General features: G+C 33.8%; 1 protein-coding gene across 1 annotated transcript in view; it reads right to left on the bottom strand.

The window, feature by feature from the left end:
* Positions 1–15,506, bottom strand: part of LOC118205970 (endoplasmic reticulum-Golgi intermediate compartment protein 1-like) — a 235,290-nt gene that overhangs the window by 23,263 nt on the left and 196,521 nt on the right. Inside the window, exons 4-5 of the mRNA XM_085813805.1 lie at positions 8,677–8,804; positions 1,192–1,293 (exon numbers count right to left, since the gene is read on the bottom strand). Coding sequence (XP_085669931.1) covers positions 1,192–1,293; positions 8,677–8,804 — 230 coding nt within the window. The remainder of the gene's footprint in view (positions 1–1,191; positions 1,294–8,676; positions 8,805–15,506) is intronic.

Genomic DNA, 15,506 nt, shown 5'->3' on the forward strand with positions numbered 1-15,506 from the left:
ATAGGCAATGAATTAAATTACAGGTATAAGTTTATCATAATTATCAAAACAAAGCAGTTACACTATGCATATAAATGAATGATGAAGCCTCACTAAAAGCATCCTAAAATATCCAAAATGTACTCAACTAAAAATTTTACCAATTATTTTATCTGCAAAACATGAATTTGGAATTCAATGACTTCTTGCTAATAACACTAAAAATGGAACCTCAATTAAAAAAAGCAACAGATAAGCAATTATCTTTTTAAATATATGTATCTTTCTAAATATATTTAAATGTCATTCGTCCACCCTATTTTTATAAATGAAAATAAATTTAAAAAAAAAAAAAAAAAAAATTTGATATTTTAGATATACACAAATATCTGTGGAAATGTTTAGTATGTCAAAGATTTATTATTAATACTATTATTTTAATATTTAGCACTGATATTGGAATAATGATGTGGAGCATAAAAAGACAGAAACAAGGCTTGGTTTATTTAAGTATGGTAAAGCACACTAGAGCTATCTGCCTAAGGGTAGGGATGCCTTCGCGGAGGACATTCTAAGGGAAACTGGCTCGTATACACGTTACACATGGGGAAAACCACGAAAATGCCCATGCAGCCAGCTCGTTCGCGGGATTTGAACCTCGGACCGAACTACCAGTGTTCAGCGACTTTACCGCTCAGCTGCCGGTGGGCAAAGACAGAAACAAAAAGCAACATCAAAAAGGATGACAAAAATTATATAAACTTTAATAAAAAATAATTTGTTAAAGAGAAAAACCATCCTTTTATTATTCAACATTGTATTCATTACTGCATGAATGTGCTAGTCACGTCTCATGCATTAAGTAATCAAATTGACTTTCCAGATTTTAAATTACTTTGTGATATTTGAGTATGCACGTTTAATGAAATTTTATACAACTACTCATCTTTTACTCTTAACCTAAATAATACCATTTTAATTCCTTCTTTATATGATTTCAATTGTATATTTTTGCAATTTTTTTACATAATTATTTAAATCACATTTGAAAATATGCAAAAATTATTAAAAATTGTTTTTAAACAAGTTTTATTTTGGCACTAATTATGTGTGTATTATAGTCAAGCAAAATTAAGGTTGCATTTTGCCTAATTTTAAATTCAAGTTGTTATGTTTTCTCAATCTATGTAAAAGATACATAAATAAAATTACCATTTGAGTTCCAAAGCTGACTTCATGAATAATATGTGACATATCAATTGAGTCAGGCTGTGATGATGCAGAGTGTGTAGACACATGAAAATTTCCAGGAACCTAGTAATAAACATAATTTTAATTACATTTTGTTAAAGACAAAAGCATAATAATGCAAAAGCATAAAAAGCATAATAATGTCAGTATTTCAAGTAGATGTGGCAATAGAATCTCAAATTTAACAATTATTTACCTTAAATAACATTTTAATTTGAAAACTGCTTAATATTATTTTCATTTACTTACATTCCAGACCAAAAAAAAAAAAAATTTCTGCACTTTTGTGGCAAATTAGAGATATAAAATTATCTAACATGGCTGAAATTTAACAAACTAAAATTGTAAAATAGTAGTTATTTTCTTCCACCTATGAAAACTTCAGGATATGTCACTATACCAAGATTTAAGGATATGCCACTTTTTCAATACAGCCAAGGCAGGGGAGATTTTTACATTTCATGCATACTTGAAGAAAATTTGTCACACAGATTCCTTAATTATGGAATTTGCTATGTTATTCTACACATAAAAATTGAAGAAAATTAAATATAAGGACTACACAGAACTTCAATAAAAGTTTCATATCATAAAAAATAAGTATAAGTTTTGTATGCAATCAATTTGATAAAAAACAAAAATATATAAAGTTATATAAGAAAAGTGATAAAAACATTTGTAGATGGACTAATAAAAAGTGGTCAAATTTATATATTATTTTATTAAGTAATTCTATGTAAGATTCAGTGGCATAGCTGAGATATGCTTAATTTAATTTTTTTTTAACAATGTCTGTATCATATCAGTCCATATTTTATAGAGGATAAAACTGAAGTTCAACATATTTATGTTTGAAAGACAAAATAAACACACAGCATTCATAAGCATGTGCATAGAAATAAATGATGGAAACAGCATCCAGTTTATTCCCCAACTGTCAAATGGGTAACAGAATTTCACACTGGGAAAGCTGTAATGATGATACACTATGATGATGACTTTTAGCTAGCTAATTTAAAATTTAACCAATCTGTTAAAATAGAATTTAAGAAAATAGTCTCAACTTATTGGATACTTAAAATGTTAATCAAAGGCACAAAAAACCAACCATGTGAGAATTCTGGACTAACCTTTACCAATGTTTCATCAAGATCCACAGTTTTATATAGATACATGACATGATGAAGTATAGATAAATCACATTTATTCTGAGAGTAATCAACAAATGACCTGAAAACAAGCCTCTTCTTCTCTGAGTAGGAAGTTTCACGTATCAGCATCACCAGGAAAAATTATGACCAGCATTTTCAGAGATGCAAAATACCATCAATGACTGATCACTTTCAGTATGGAAAAACAGTCATAGGATTAACAGTAAATGGAAGTGAAAGATGACAAAAGGAATTTTTGACAGTCAGACCCAAAGTGTGTTATACATCTCTGCTAAGGCAATGGCTGCTATAATTGTGGCAAGATCCCAAATTTTATTTCAGCCTCCATATTCACTTCAAGTGACTTTTTCTGTATAAAAATACTAAAGAAACATTTTTGCAACATGCATATTTCATGGGATGATGATATTATAAATGCTACTGACAGCTGGTTTTAAGAATCCAAGGAAAAAATTTTCTCCTAGGTATTAAATGTACAACAGAAATGCTGGATGGTATGCATTGCCGTAGGAAAGGATTGCAATGGGAAAAGAATATAGATATGTAATAGTTTTGGTCAATGATGACAGCTTGATAATGAGAAGACACCATTTTTTTTTTTTTTTTTTTCAGGTTGATAAGGTTGTTGGGAAGGATATAGCTCTCACATGATAGAAGACAGCTTAAATTTGCTGCATAATAGATGGAAGAGTACAACTAGCTTGATGGTTAAAACATATTTTCAGGACAGTCAAAATTCTTTGGAAGCACATTCTGCAGACACTGCATAGCAATATGGATGCAATCTACACCCTCAACTCCATATATGCATATAATAATAAAATTCCATAGTCAAAATACACTTAAAATTCTAACTGTATGTTCTTTTCATTTTTAATGGCGACGGTCTCTTATTTGAAAGTACGTGGAATTAAATTCACAGCCCCATAGTCAAGTTGTTTTTCCCGCCTTTTCTACACGTACAGTTATAGAATGTTCTGGAAATATTTAAAGCGAACTGGATTGGCTGACGTCATTTCTTGGAAGCTCTGCTTTTTTGTTTTCCACATTAGAATTAGTTTCAGTTTTGTTGTTCTCATTTCGGAATGGGCAGATTTGAGCCCAAAGATAACAATTTGGTATCCCTTTTTTGGTACATATTCTACAAGGTGATGGGGCTATACCGTCAAAATTACTATTAGTATGGTGACTTTCCACTGTTGATATTACTGTTAGATTTATTTCCAATTTGTTGAAAACTATGAGGTTTGTAATTAGATGCATTGGGTCGATTATTAACAAACTGACGATTATTATTTCGGAAATTAGCTTGTCTGAATTGTTGACTATTCCTATCTCTGTCATAATTTTGTGAATTTTCATCTTTAAATTCATGAATTTGTCGAAGTTTGTGGGCTTGTTCTAGCCACGTTATTGGATCAGCGAGACTTTGAACAATCATCAAAGACTTTAAGTTCGTTGGCAAACCATCTGTCAAACCTTCTAAAATAATTGATTTATCCAAATTAAGCCACTTACCCACTTCAATTTTCTTTCGAAAGTAATTTGTGATGTCTTCTCTGGCGTTATATTTTAAATTAGCGAAGTCGCCAAAAGTAGTTAAGGTGGGATCGATAAGGTTTTCTTTTAATATTTGTTCAAATTCTGAGTACGTTTTTAGCTCATGGCAATTTTTAATATAGAGCCAGAGGGCATTCCCTTAATGTAACAAGAAATATTTTAAAGTTTCCAATTTTCGTCCTTATTTTGGCAGACTTTGTTAAAATAACCTAACCAAGAAATTATGTCACTGTCCTTAGAATCTTCAAATGGAATAATATTAAAATCTATTGTATCTTGATTTATGTTCAGTGAATCGCCAAGATTAATGGGTTCCTGATTTGTCGACATTGTAACTGAAACTTTAAAATTTTCTTGAGAACAAAATATGTGCACTTTTCTCAAAATATTTTTACAATAGTTAAAATATTTTTTTTTTTTAAACCAAAAACTCTTCAGAGTATTATCAACAATTCATAGAATAATAGACTTAAATAAAAATTTTGTATTCTCAAATTTTATGATTATCACTACACATTTCAGGATAATATCAAATCTTACTTAGAATAAATACTATTAATTAGAATAAGACTTAAAATTTAAATAAACTTGTAATTACTTTAACATAATATATTTAAAACAAACTAATAACGTAGCAACTTAGTTCACACATTGAGAAAAAATAATTTCTTAATATGTTCTTACTTGGCTGTTGAGTACACTATTTAATCCTGCCGACTCCTTGTGATATACCAGCTTTTGTCAGGAATAAATAGATTGTTGAAGAATCATAAATGTAGTCGTAGCTTAAATTATCAGACGATAAGTTTAAAAAACAGGATCCATTTATTATTAATCAGGAGAAATAGCAGTTACAAAATCAGATATCCAGAGTAAATAAAAAAGAACTACTATTAACATTTTGTATGAAGTTTACTGCATCGTGACATTTAAGAAAAAGCCCCCGATATTCTTTTGCGAGTCCTTTTATACCCTCTGGAAAAGCGGAGCTTCCAAGAAATGATGTCAGCCTCGTCAGTCAATCCAGTTCGCTTTAAATATTTCCAGAACATTCTATAACTGTATGTGTAGAAAAGGCGGGAAAAACAACTTGACTATGGGGCTGTGAATTTAATTCCGCGTACTTTCAAATAAGAGACCGTCGCCATTAAAAATGAAAAGAACATACAGTTAGAATTTTAAGTGTATTTTGACTATGGAATTTTATTATTATGGTTAAAACATCATATTTTCAGGACAGTCAAAATTCTTTGGAAGCCCATTCTTGCAGACACTGCATAGCAAAACGGATGCAATCTACACCCTCAACTCCATATATGCATATTCCTTTTTAAGCAATTAAAGATAATAGAGGTTAGGTAGGTAACAGCAGGTGAGAAAGTGATGTGTAGTAAGCAGTTATTTAAAATTTTGGATCCTCTATTTCAATTATGAACAGTGATTGGGGAAGAGCTTTTGCATTGCAGAGAAAACTATGGGGCAAAATGATGCATTATGGATCCTTGAAGAGGGAATGTAATAAATTGAAATTAAGAATTTAAAGGGATATTGCCAATTAAATTCAAAATCTGTTCAAATAAAGTTTAATCAATTAATTGACTGACTGACTCACGCACACATGTTATTGGCAAAGTATGAAATTCGGCATTCTGAAAACTGGCTAAAGTTCCAGAATCAGAAGTTAAAAAATGATGAAAAAAAGCCAAAATGGCTGCTAAGAAGGAGCCACAGAATGGTTGATGAATCGCTATGATGTAAAAAAGAACTCATTTATCCTGTTAAAGAAAGGCGTCAGTTATTTCATGTACTTCATAAAATTAATTTGGCTGTTGGGCTGGAGGCGATGACAGAATGTTGAAGGACCTTTAGACCAAATACAAAAATGTTACACAGAATGATATTGAACGGCACATCCACTTTTGTGAACCCTGCCAGAAAAAACAAAAAGGTATTAAAAACGACATTATTGTGAAACCTAAGATTTTTCTGAATTTAATTCCCTTTGTCAGGTAGATCTTACTGATTTCTAGTCAGTTAAAGAATACAAATTTATCATGGTCTATCAAGATCTTCCCACAAAAAAAATTTTTTTTTTTTTTTTTGTTGTTTTTACGTATTTAGATTAAAAATTTTTTAATGGCAGACTTTCATTATTTTTTCAAACTAACATTTGCATTTTTCAGGAATTAACATCTTTTAAATAGCTTATCATGACCTTTTGTTCACACTTTGCCTAAAGCACATTTGTCATTCTATGAAATGCCTAGGTAAGTATGTAATAATTCTCATATTTCATGCTTTGCCTAAAAATGCCAGGCATTTTATAATATGTCGACATTTTAAACATTGCCCGTAATATATACATATTGTTGCATGTTCATAATGGATTGAATGCACACAGAACCACTAATAGCTTAATAACACTTTACTGTTCTGGAGTTTTCCAAAAAAGTACTCTTCTCTTTAAGGACACAATCAGTAGCTACCACTTCAAACTACTAACAGTATTAAACAGAATGCAATGCAGAGTGCATCTAAAAGGTGAAGCTCTCATGGAGATCTCTCAATACTCCAAAGTCAGCTTTGAATTAAACACAGAGAAATGGTGTTCTCTCAATAGTTTTCCCCTATCCACCAAGAAATCTCTAGCACCTTCTATTTCTCGAAACTACTGGAAGACAAAGATGGTTCAAGTTACATTTAAGGGTTGGATAAGATTGCAGTTAAATATAAGGATTAATTAATTATTCAAGGACTGGACCCAAATGTCACCAAATGCACTATTTGCCAATTTTTAGAGGTTTCTCACCAAATTTAGTGATAGAAATTAGTCATCAAAACCATCACCAGCTTGGCAGTATCTTGCCAATTGCACAAGATAAACATTTACCTGAATGTTAAATAAACTTTCCCATATTACCTTCTTTTAGTGTCAGAGCTTTGCTTTTGCAAGCACTTTATGTTACATTATACAAAAAATACTATAATTTCACTAAAATCACTTACATATATACAAAATTTGAAACAATAAATATGGACATAGTTTCCTTTCCCTATTTTACAAAGTGGCTACATTTGTACATTAATAGCAACTATACTAAGAGTTCAATGTGTTGCTGCTCGTAAAAAACTGGGAATATAAAATTAACCAAAATTTTTACTGTTAATAATTAAATGAAATTCTGGTTAATTATGGGTTAAATTTTAGATTTAAAAATTTGCAGAATACAGTAAACTCTAAACAAGAGAGTATAAATAATTTGGCTCAAGTCATGTACGTATGACTCCCCCCCCTTTTTTTTTCCTTTCCTTCTTCATCTTTTGTGACAATTTGAAAAGCTTGTATTCATATCACATACATACATCATGCCAAAAAAAGTTATTGAATATATTATAAAGGTACACATCATATTTGGAAAAAGATGGTGTATTTTCTTAAATACTGACTCTAACACATGTCCAAATACAAAATTCTGCAAAATATGGTAAAGGATTTTATGAAAATAGATTCTGCACAAAGAAAATTAGTGTTCTACCCAAAAAATTATATAGTCCTTATATAAGAAGTGTAATTAGTAAAATTTTATGCTTTCATATATACCAAATACTAAAAGTTTAATAGATTTACATATAAAATTTGTCAAAATATTAATAATTATGTTCCATGTTGCAGATTAAAAAGCTAATAATGAGTACTTTTTACTCTACAGAACAATAAGAAACTATTAATAGCTAAAACAAACAGCTCTTGATTTGTAACTTTTGCACAATATACTTAAAGTCTTATTGGCACAGATAGGCACTGAGACAATGTAACAAACACTGAAAAGTGATTTCAGTCAGTAAATTTATTCTTGAATAAACTCCATTAACAGTTATAGAATTTTCAGCATTTAACCCAATAAAGCACAATGAACCTTTTACTACATGGAACTTAGATCTATAGAAATGATATAAAAAGAAACATTATATATTTTATATTTACAGAATCTCCTTTTCTCAATGCTTTCCTTAGGCTTAGGCCTTTTCTCAATGCTGGAACTATTTTCATAAAACTTCTTACTTGATCTTGAGACACTTAATTTAGGTTCAATATTTAAAACATTCAAAAATTTTTTTGAAATAAAACATATACCGTACTTGCTGGCGTATAAGATACACATTTTTTTTTTTTTTTTTTTTGAAAATAGGCCTGAAAAATGGAGTGCGTCTTATACGTTGATACTGTGTTGTATACGCTGCTTGTGAATGGCTCAAAGTTTCATGAGATACTGTGAAAACAGAAAAAATGGTTAAATCATTTACGAAGTGTGGCATTAGTAATGCACTGGAAGGTACAGAGGACAATTTGTTGCATGAGGACTCAGATTCTGATTTAGAAGAGGTTTCAAGTTCAATTAGCTCTGGAGATGAGTGTCTGGGTATCGACGAAGGAGATTAAAAGATGTTCTTTCCCAGACAGATCAGGTATTTTCAGAAATTATTATTTTATATTTGTATTACTTTAAAGCACTGTAAATTCATTATAATGATAAGATCATTCAAAAATGTGTATAAAAAAGGGGGTGCAATGTGTATAAAAATACAGCAAATACGGTAATCACTTTTTGTGAAATAAAACATTTAATTACCTTTCTTGAACATTTCGCACATATCATCACATCTACATATCTTAAAATAATCAAGTTTTGAAAGAAAGTTATTAATAACTAACCTTGTTTATGTAAAATGTACCTTCAAATCTGCAACCTTTTTTATCCACCCCAAGAGGAGTTTTAACAATATTTTCAACAAAGCCAACTTCATGACGCCCCATCTCATCTTGAATATCCAGACCTAACACTGAAATTAAAAATTAATTCATATATGAAAACTGAAGTACTTTGCAATAATTGAATAAAATAAACACCATCATTTAATTAAATCAAAGTCATCATGTGCAAAGAAAATAAATAAATACTCAATGTACATTAAAATTTGTGTTATCAGTACTTTATTATTAAATCAAAGTAATTAATATTACTTTCACTCATAATTGAAAAATAATATGAAGTAAAATTAACAAAGATTTTTTTAAAACTTTTTAATTAGTTTTCTTGAATGAATTATTACTTGAAACTTTTAAGGTAAGTTATAAGGTTTTCAGCTATCTAAAAATATTCTTTTAACATAAAACTTTTGAATTTTTTTTTTTAGTTCGAAGGATCTTATGTTGATTAATTAGTTACTATGTCACTACTAAGTTAAAATTTCGCGTCAAGGAACATGAGGCATATGTTAGAAAAAAGAAATACAGAAGTCTTCTGTTGCCCAAAATTGTTGGTCCGAAAATCACACTTTAAATTTTTCTGCTGTCAAAATTATTCAAAAACATTTTCTAGAGGCATTTCACATTCAAAAAAAAAAAAAAAAAAAAAAAAATCTGTTCTAGTTAACGATCCTAATTCCAATCCATCTTTGCCAACGGCCTTTAAAGAAATTGCAGCGGCAGCGCCAAACAGGCGATACGGACTTACGATACGGACGATACGCCAAACAGGCTGTACAGAAAAGCGCCAATTGGCGAAACAGTAAACCCGTTTGGCAAACCTACAGGCTGACGGAGAGAGAAGAATTTCCCCCGGCAGTCAAGTGGAACTACTTCAACAAATGTGTGCGTCTCTGTTTTCGCCGAGATATGTAAACTTGTGTACTCGCATCTGTACTGTGCTCTGAATTTCTTAAGCCGTTATAATGTACCCGGCAACTGTTACTTTTCCTTATTAAATTTGATTATTAATTGTAACATGTCTATCTTAACTAAGATTTCGGCTTTCCTAGTTAATGTTAGGGATATTTTCGTATGCACGTGTTACACACACGTACATCATTGGTGACCCTGTCCCTCGCTCCTTCTGTTTCGATCCCTAATGACTATCTGTCTCAATCTTTGTTAAAAAACTAAAAATATGCCTTATTTTGATGCCAATGCTCTTCCTTATGACTGATAAAGGCTCAACCCTATTTATTTCCTCCTCATTTTATCGTACGGATTACACGTGGTTTATCACACTTAAGGAGGATTTACAGGTATGTGGTCAAATTTTTTTAATTATCTGTGATTGGTCTTAATTATGTTTTTGTGATATGTTTTGCTCTAAAATTATAGTTTTAATTTAATTATTGATTGTTTAAAATTGATCTTTGTTTGTTTGTTTAAAATTGATCTTTACGATTTACGATATATTTATAATTGGCAACCATGCCAGGATCGGAAGGCCAAACCAACGAGGAATCGAATATGGCGGTTCAGGAGCCGCAAATCTCACACGTGGCAGTTAAAATTCCCCCTTTATGGAAAAAAAATGTTAAACTTTGGTTTATTCAAGTTGAAAGTAACTTTGCTTTAGCGAAGATTAGTAGCGATAGTACAAAATACAACCACGTGGTTTCTTCGATAGACCCTGAAACTCTTTCCGCAGTATCAGATATTTTATTTAATCCCCCAGCGACGGCTAAATATGATGCCCTTAAAGCTAGGTTAATAGTAGAATTCTCAGATTCGGAAAGCGAGCAAATACGCAGACTTATTTCTGAATTGCATTTAGGGGACGACAAACCATCTCACTTATTGAGAAAAATGAGAGAATTAGGTGGAAACTGTATAACTGACGAATTTTTAAAATCATTATGGCTGCAAAGGTTACCTTCCGAGGTGCATGCCATTTTATCAATAAGTTCGGAATCCTTAGACAATTTAGCAAAAATGGCTGATAAGATAGCTGAAGTGCGCACGCCAACGAACAACAGCGTGTTCGCGGTCCAGGCAGCTTCGGCGAGTTCCCCCAGAAACCCTAACGATTCTGGTGCCCCCCTCGAGGAGCTTAAGGCCTTAAGGAGTGAAATCTCTGCCCTAAGTAAACAAGTCGAGCGACTCTCCCGCGGAAAAACGAGGAATAATTTCCCCCGGGATCAACATAACAAAGCACGTAGTTTTTCGCGTGGGCATTCCCGAGAGCGTGTGAACAATTATTGTTATTTTCATTCGCGATTCGGTAATAATGCACGAAAATGTCGAGCACCTTGTTCCTTTTCTCAGAACACTACGGCCCAGGAAAACTAGTAGTAGCGGCTGTCGATCGAAATTCATCGGCAGTCGCGCATTCATGTCGTTTACATGTTTACGATAACAGATTAAATTTAAACTTTTTGATTGATTCGGGCTCGGATGTTTTATGTGTGACACCGACTCCTAAGTTTAAGAAAATGCATCCTGATTCGCTTCAATTATTTGCCGCGAATAATTCCAGAATTTCTACGTATGGAACAAAATTGTTAACTGTGAATTTAGGACTTAGACGAAACTTTTCGTGGAAGTTTTTAATCGCCGATGTACCAGTGCCTATAATAGGAGCCGACTTTTTAAGGCATTTTGATCTTTTAATCGATTTAAAACGAGGTAGGCTTATCGATAATACTACGAAATTAACTCGTATTGGTTCTCTTTCCGATTCTAAAAATTATTTTTCGGTAAAGTTAATATCTGGTGATTCACCATATCACAGAATCTTGAAAGACTTTCCGGAAGTACTGAAATTAAAATCCGATTCGGGTAGAGTAAAGCATAGTACGGTTCATTACATCGAAACAAACGGTCCTCCTGTGCACAATAAACCGCGTAGGTTAAGCCCTAAGTTATACGAAGCAGTAAAAAAAGAATTTCAATTTATGATAGATCAAGGTATTTGTAGACCATCAAAATCAGCATGGTCACCACCTCTTCATGTAGTTTCTAAAAGTTCGGGCGACATACGGCCAGTAGGAGACTACCAAAAACTAAACGCGTGCACCGAACCCGACAGATACCCTATCCCGCATTTACAAGACTTTAATAATACGCTTAGCGGAAAGACAATTTTTTCAAAAATTGATATCGTTCGGGCATATCATCATATACCAGTCCATCCAGATCATATACCGAAAACTGCAGTTTGCACCCCATTTGGTCTTTTCGAATTTCCGTTTTTAAATTTCGGACTGTGCGGAGCAGCTCAAACCTTTCAAAGGTTTATGAACGAAATTCTTGGAGATCTAAAATTCGCCTACGTCTACTTAGATGATATTTTGATATTTAGTGATACGGAAGATGAGCATAAATCTCACCTACGTACTGTTTTTGAAAGATTAACTTCATATGGATTGACAATTAACGCTTCGAAATGTGTTTTCGGCGTTCCGGAAATATCTTTTTTAGGCCATATAATCAATAAAGATGGTACCAAGCCTCTTACGAACAAAGTGGAACCGATACTTAACTACCCACTTCCTAAAACGGTAAAAGATTTGCAGAGATTTTTAGGATTTTTAAATTTTTACCGTCGATTTTTACCCAACGTAGCCCAGAATCAAATACATTTAACTTCGTATTTAAAAGGGGCTAAGAAAAACGATAAGACAATCCTGAATTTGTCTGAGGAAGCGCGGAGTGAATTTCAAAAGTGCAAACAGCTAATCGCTAATGCTGTTCTTTTGGCACACCCGAAGAAAGATGCCCAGTTGGTTTTACAGGTTGATGCGTCAGACTTCGCGATCGGTGGAACGCTATCACAAATAGTTGATAGAAATTTACAGCCTCTCGCATTTTTCTCACGAAAGCTTTCGCAGGCGGAAAGGAACTATAGTGCGTATGATCGAGAGCTATTGGCAGCTTATGCTGCTATTAGGCATTTTAAGCATATGTTGGAAGCACGGAACTTTTCTTTAATCACCGATCACAAACCGCTCACGTATGCATTCCGACAGCGTTTGGATAAGTGTTCACCTCGTCAGGCTAGGCAGTTAGACTTTATCTCACAATTCACCACTGAAATTCGCCATATAAAAGGTTCGGAGAATATCGCTGCCGACGTACTTTCGCGTATAGAAGCAATAAGCATGCCTAACCCTATCGACTATGAGGAAATCGCTAAAATGCAAGAAATCGACCCAGAATTACAAACATTGCTTAAAGAGTCAAAAGTTCTACATCTCAAAAAACTTACCTTACCGAATTGTAGCTTACCGATATATTGTGATGTGTCAACAGGTAACGCCCGCCTTTACATTCCTCCGGCATTCCGTGAGAAAGTTTTTGCCACCTTGCACAATTTGTCTCACCCCGGTATTCGCGCATCAACAAAGTTAGTATGTTCACGGTTTGTTTGGTCTTCCATCCGCAAAGATTGCGCGAAATGGGCACGGCAGTGCATTCCGTGCCAGAAAGCAAAAGTAAGCAGGCATACTAGAACCCCGTTAATGAAGTTTCCAGACCAATCACAGAGGTTTGATCACGTCCACCTTGACCTTGTTGGTCCCCTACCTCCTTCTCAAAATAATTATTACTGTCTAACTATGATAGATAGATTTACTAGATGGCCCGAAGCAGTACCCTTACCAGACATAACAGCACGCACAGTAGCACAGGCTTTCTATGACCACTGGATTACTCGATTTGGTTGTCCGACTGTTATTACTACCGACCAAGGGCGACAGTTTGAAAGCGGCTTATTTCGAGCCCTTTCCCAATTATTGGGAATCAAGAGGATCAGGACGTCTCCGTACCACCCACAGGCGAATGGACTGATCGAGGAATTCCACCGTCCTTTGAAAGCTGCCTTAAAAGCGCACGATACCAGTGACTGGGTGGCTGCCCTTCCAACGCTGCTGATGGGTTTCCGCGCCGCTCTCAAAGAGGACATAGGAGCAACCACTTCTGAACTGGTGTATGGAAAGACTATCCGTCTCCCAGGAGAATTTTTCAATCCGACACCTCCGGATGCGTCCCCCAAACAGTTTGTGGAGGATTTAAAATCTCACTTTGCCAGTGTCCGCCCGACCACGACTTCTAGCCACGGCCAGCGAACATGTTTCATTCATCCACGCCTTCACAAGTCCACATATGTGTTTGTTCGACACGACGGAGTTAGAAAACCACTTCAAACTCCTTATGATGGACCATTTAAGGTGCTAGAAAGACGAGATAAAACGTTTGATCTCGAAATAAAAGGGACTAAGCAAACGATCTCCATAGATAGACTGAAACCCGCTTTTGTAACCATGGACTCTTCTCAAGTTGCTTCCAAGAGTGTGAAAAAAACTTCGGACAATTGTATCACCCGTTCTGGACGATTAATCCGACCCCCGCATCGGTATGTCACATTTCGTTGACACTGCGGAGGGAGTATGCAGCGGCAGCGCCAAACAGGCGATACGGACTTAAAAGCTGTACAGAAAAGCGCCAATTGGCGAAACAGTAAACCCGTTTGGCAAACCTACAGGCTGACGGAGAGAGAATTTCCCCCGGCAGTCAAGTGGAACTACTTCAACAAATGTGTGCGTCTCTGTTTTCGCCGAGATATGTAAACTTGTGTACTTGCATCTGTACTGTGCTCTGAATTTCTTAAGCCGTTATAATGTACCCGGCAACTCTTACTTTTCCTTATTAAATTTGATTATTAAAATTGTAACATGTCTATCTTAACTAAGATTTCGGCTTTCCTAATTAATGTTAGGGATATTTTCGTATGCACGTGTTACACACACGTACATCAAAATCATGTTTTAGTTCTGGTTTCACCAACAGATGCCGCTACTAGCTTATTTTCCGTCCAGGCTTTCTTATCTTATCTGATCATTATATCCTATCTCGTTCATTTGCGTTTTTGCCGCTAAGGATGGTGGTTCGGTAAAACCATCGAAACTAGTCCTGTGAAAATTTGAAAACATAACGCTGATTTTTGTTGTTTGACTTCTGAATTCGTAGTTACTATGAGTTGAACATTTACTATAACTACTTCTTTCCATAGTCCTCACCAGAATGCAATTTAATTACTGAGTTATTAAGCCGAGTGTTGAATGTTTTAGAGTTAGAACTTCTAGTAGCCTCGCTTTGCAGTTACATATTATCGTCAGTTCTTCTCTTTCGCAGATAGTCCCTTTGTGCTTTGCCATATTCCAATAGCCCAACCTAGATACAGCAAATTAAGAGTGTAAAATTTGTTTCGCAATTAAATATTCTATTGGTTATTAAAAAACAAAACTGATTTCATACATTTCTGCATTAAAATAAAATTAGTAAATTGATTATATATGACGAATATGTAATCTTAAGAGTGGGTGAGTACAGAGTGACTGTAAAAACGACCAATTGTAAAACCGTAAAAAAATATTGCAAAAATGACCGATTGAAAGATTAAAAAAAATATATATATAAGGCCTTCGTGTATTACATAATTATACGAAGATACTCAAAGGTAAAAGGAGGAATCGCATTTTTGTGTATGGCAAAATACTGACAGATCGGATCCAAAAAATACGAACGCACGAGCTGCTATAGCAATTGAACAGTAAACGTAATAGTTTTGCTTATTATACAAAAAAGGAAACGCTAACAAAATCCTTACCGCTGGTTATTTTGCTATTATATTACCAAAAATGTGTGTTATGTAGTATCTTATGTGCCACTAAGATGAAGCAAGAAGGGAAAATAAATACTGTTGCATCAGGTTCTTCTATTTACAATAAAAT

Source organism: Stegodyphus dumicola, chromosome 3 (genome assembly GCF_044657685.1).
Source record: "Stegodyphus dumicola isolate Sdum_Otavi_A_Nest chromosome 3, ASM4465768v1".
Classification (NCBI taxonomy): domain Eukaryota; kingdom Metazoa; phylum Arthropoda; class Arachnida; order Araneae; family Eresidae; genus Stegodyphus; species Stegodyphus dumicola.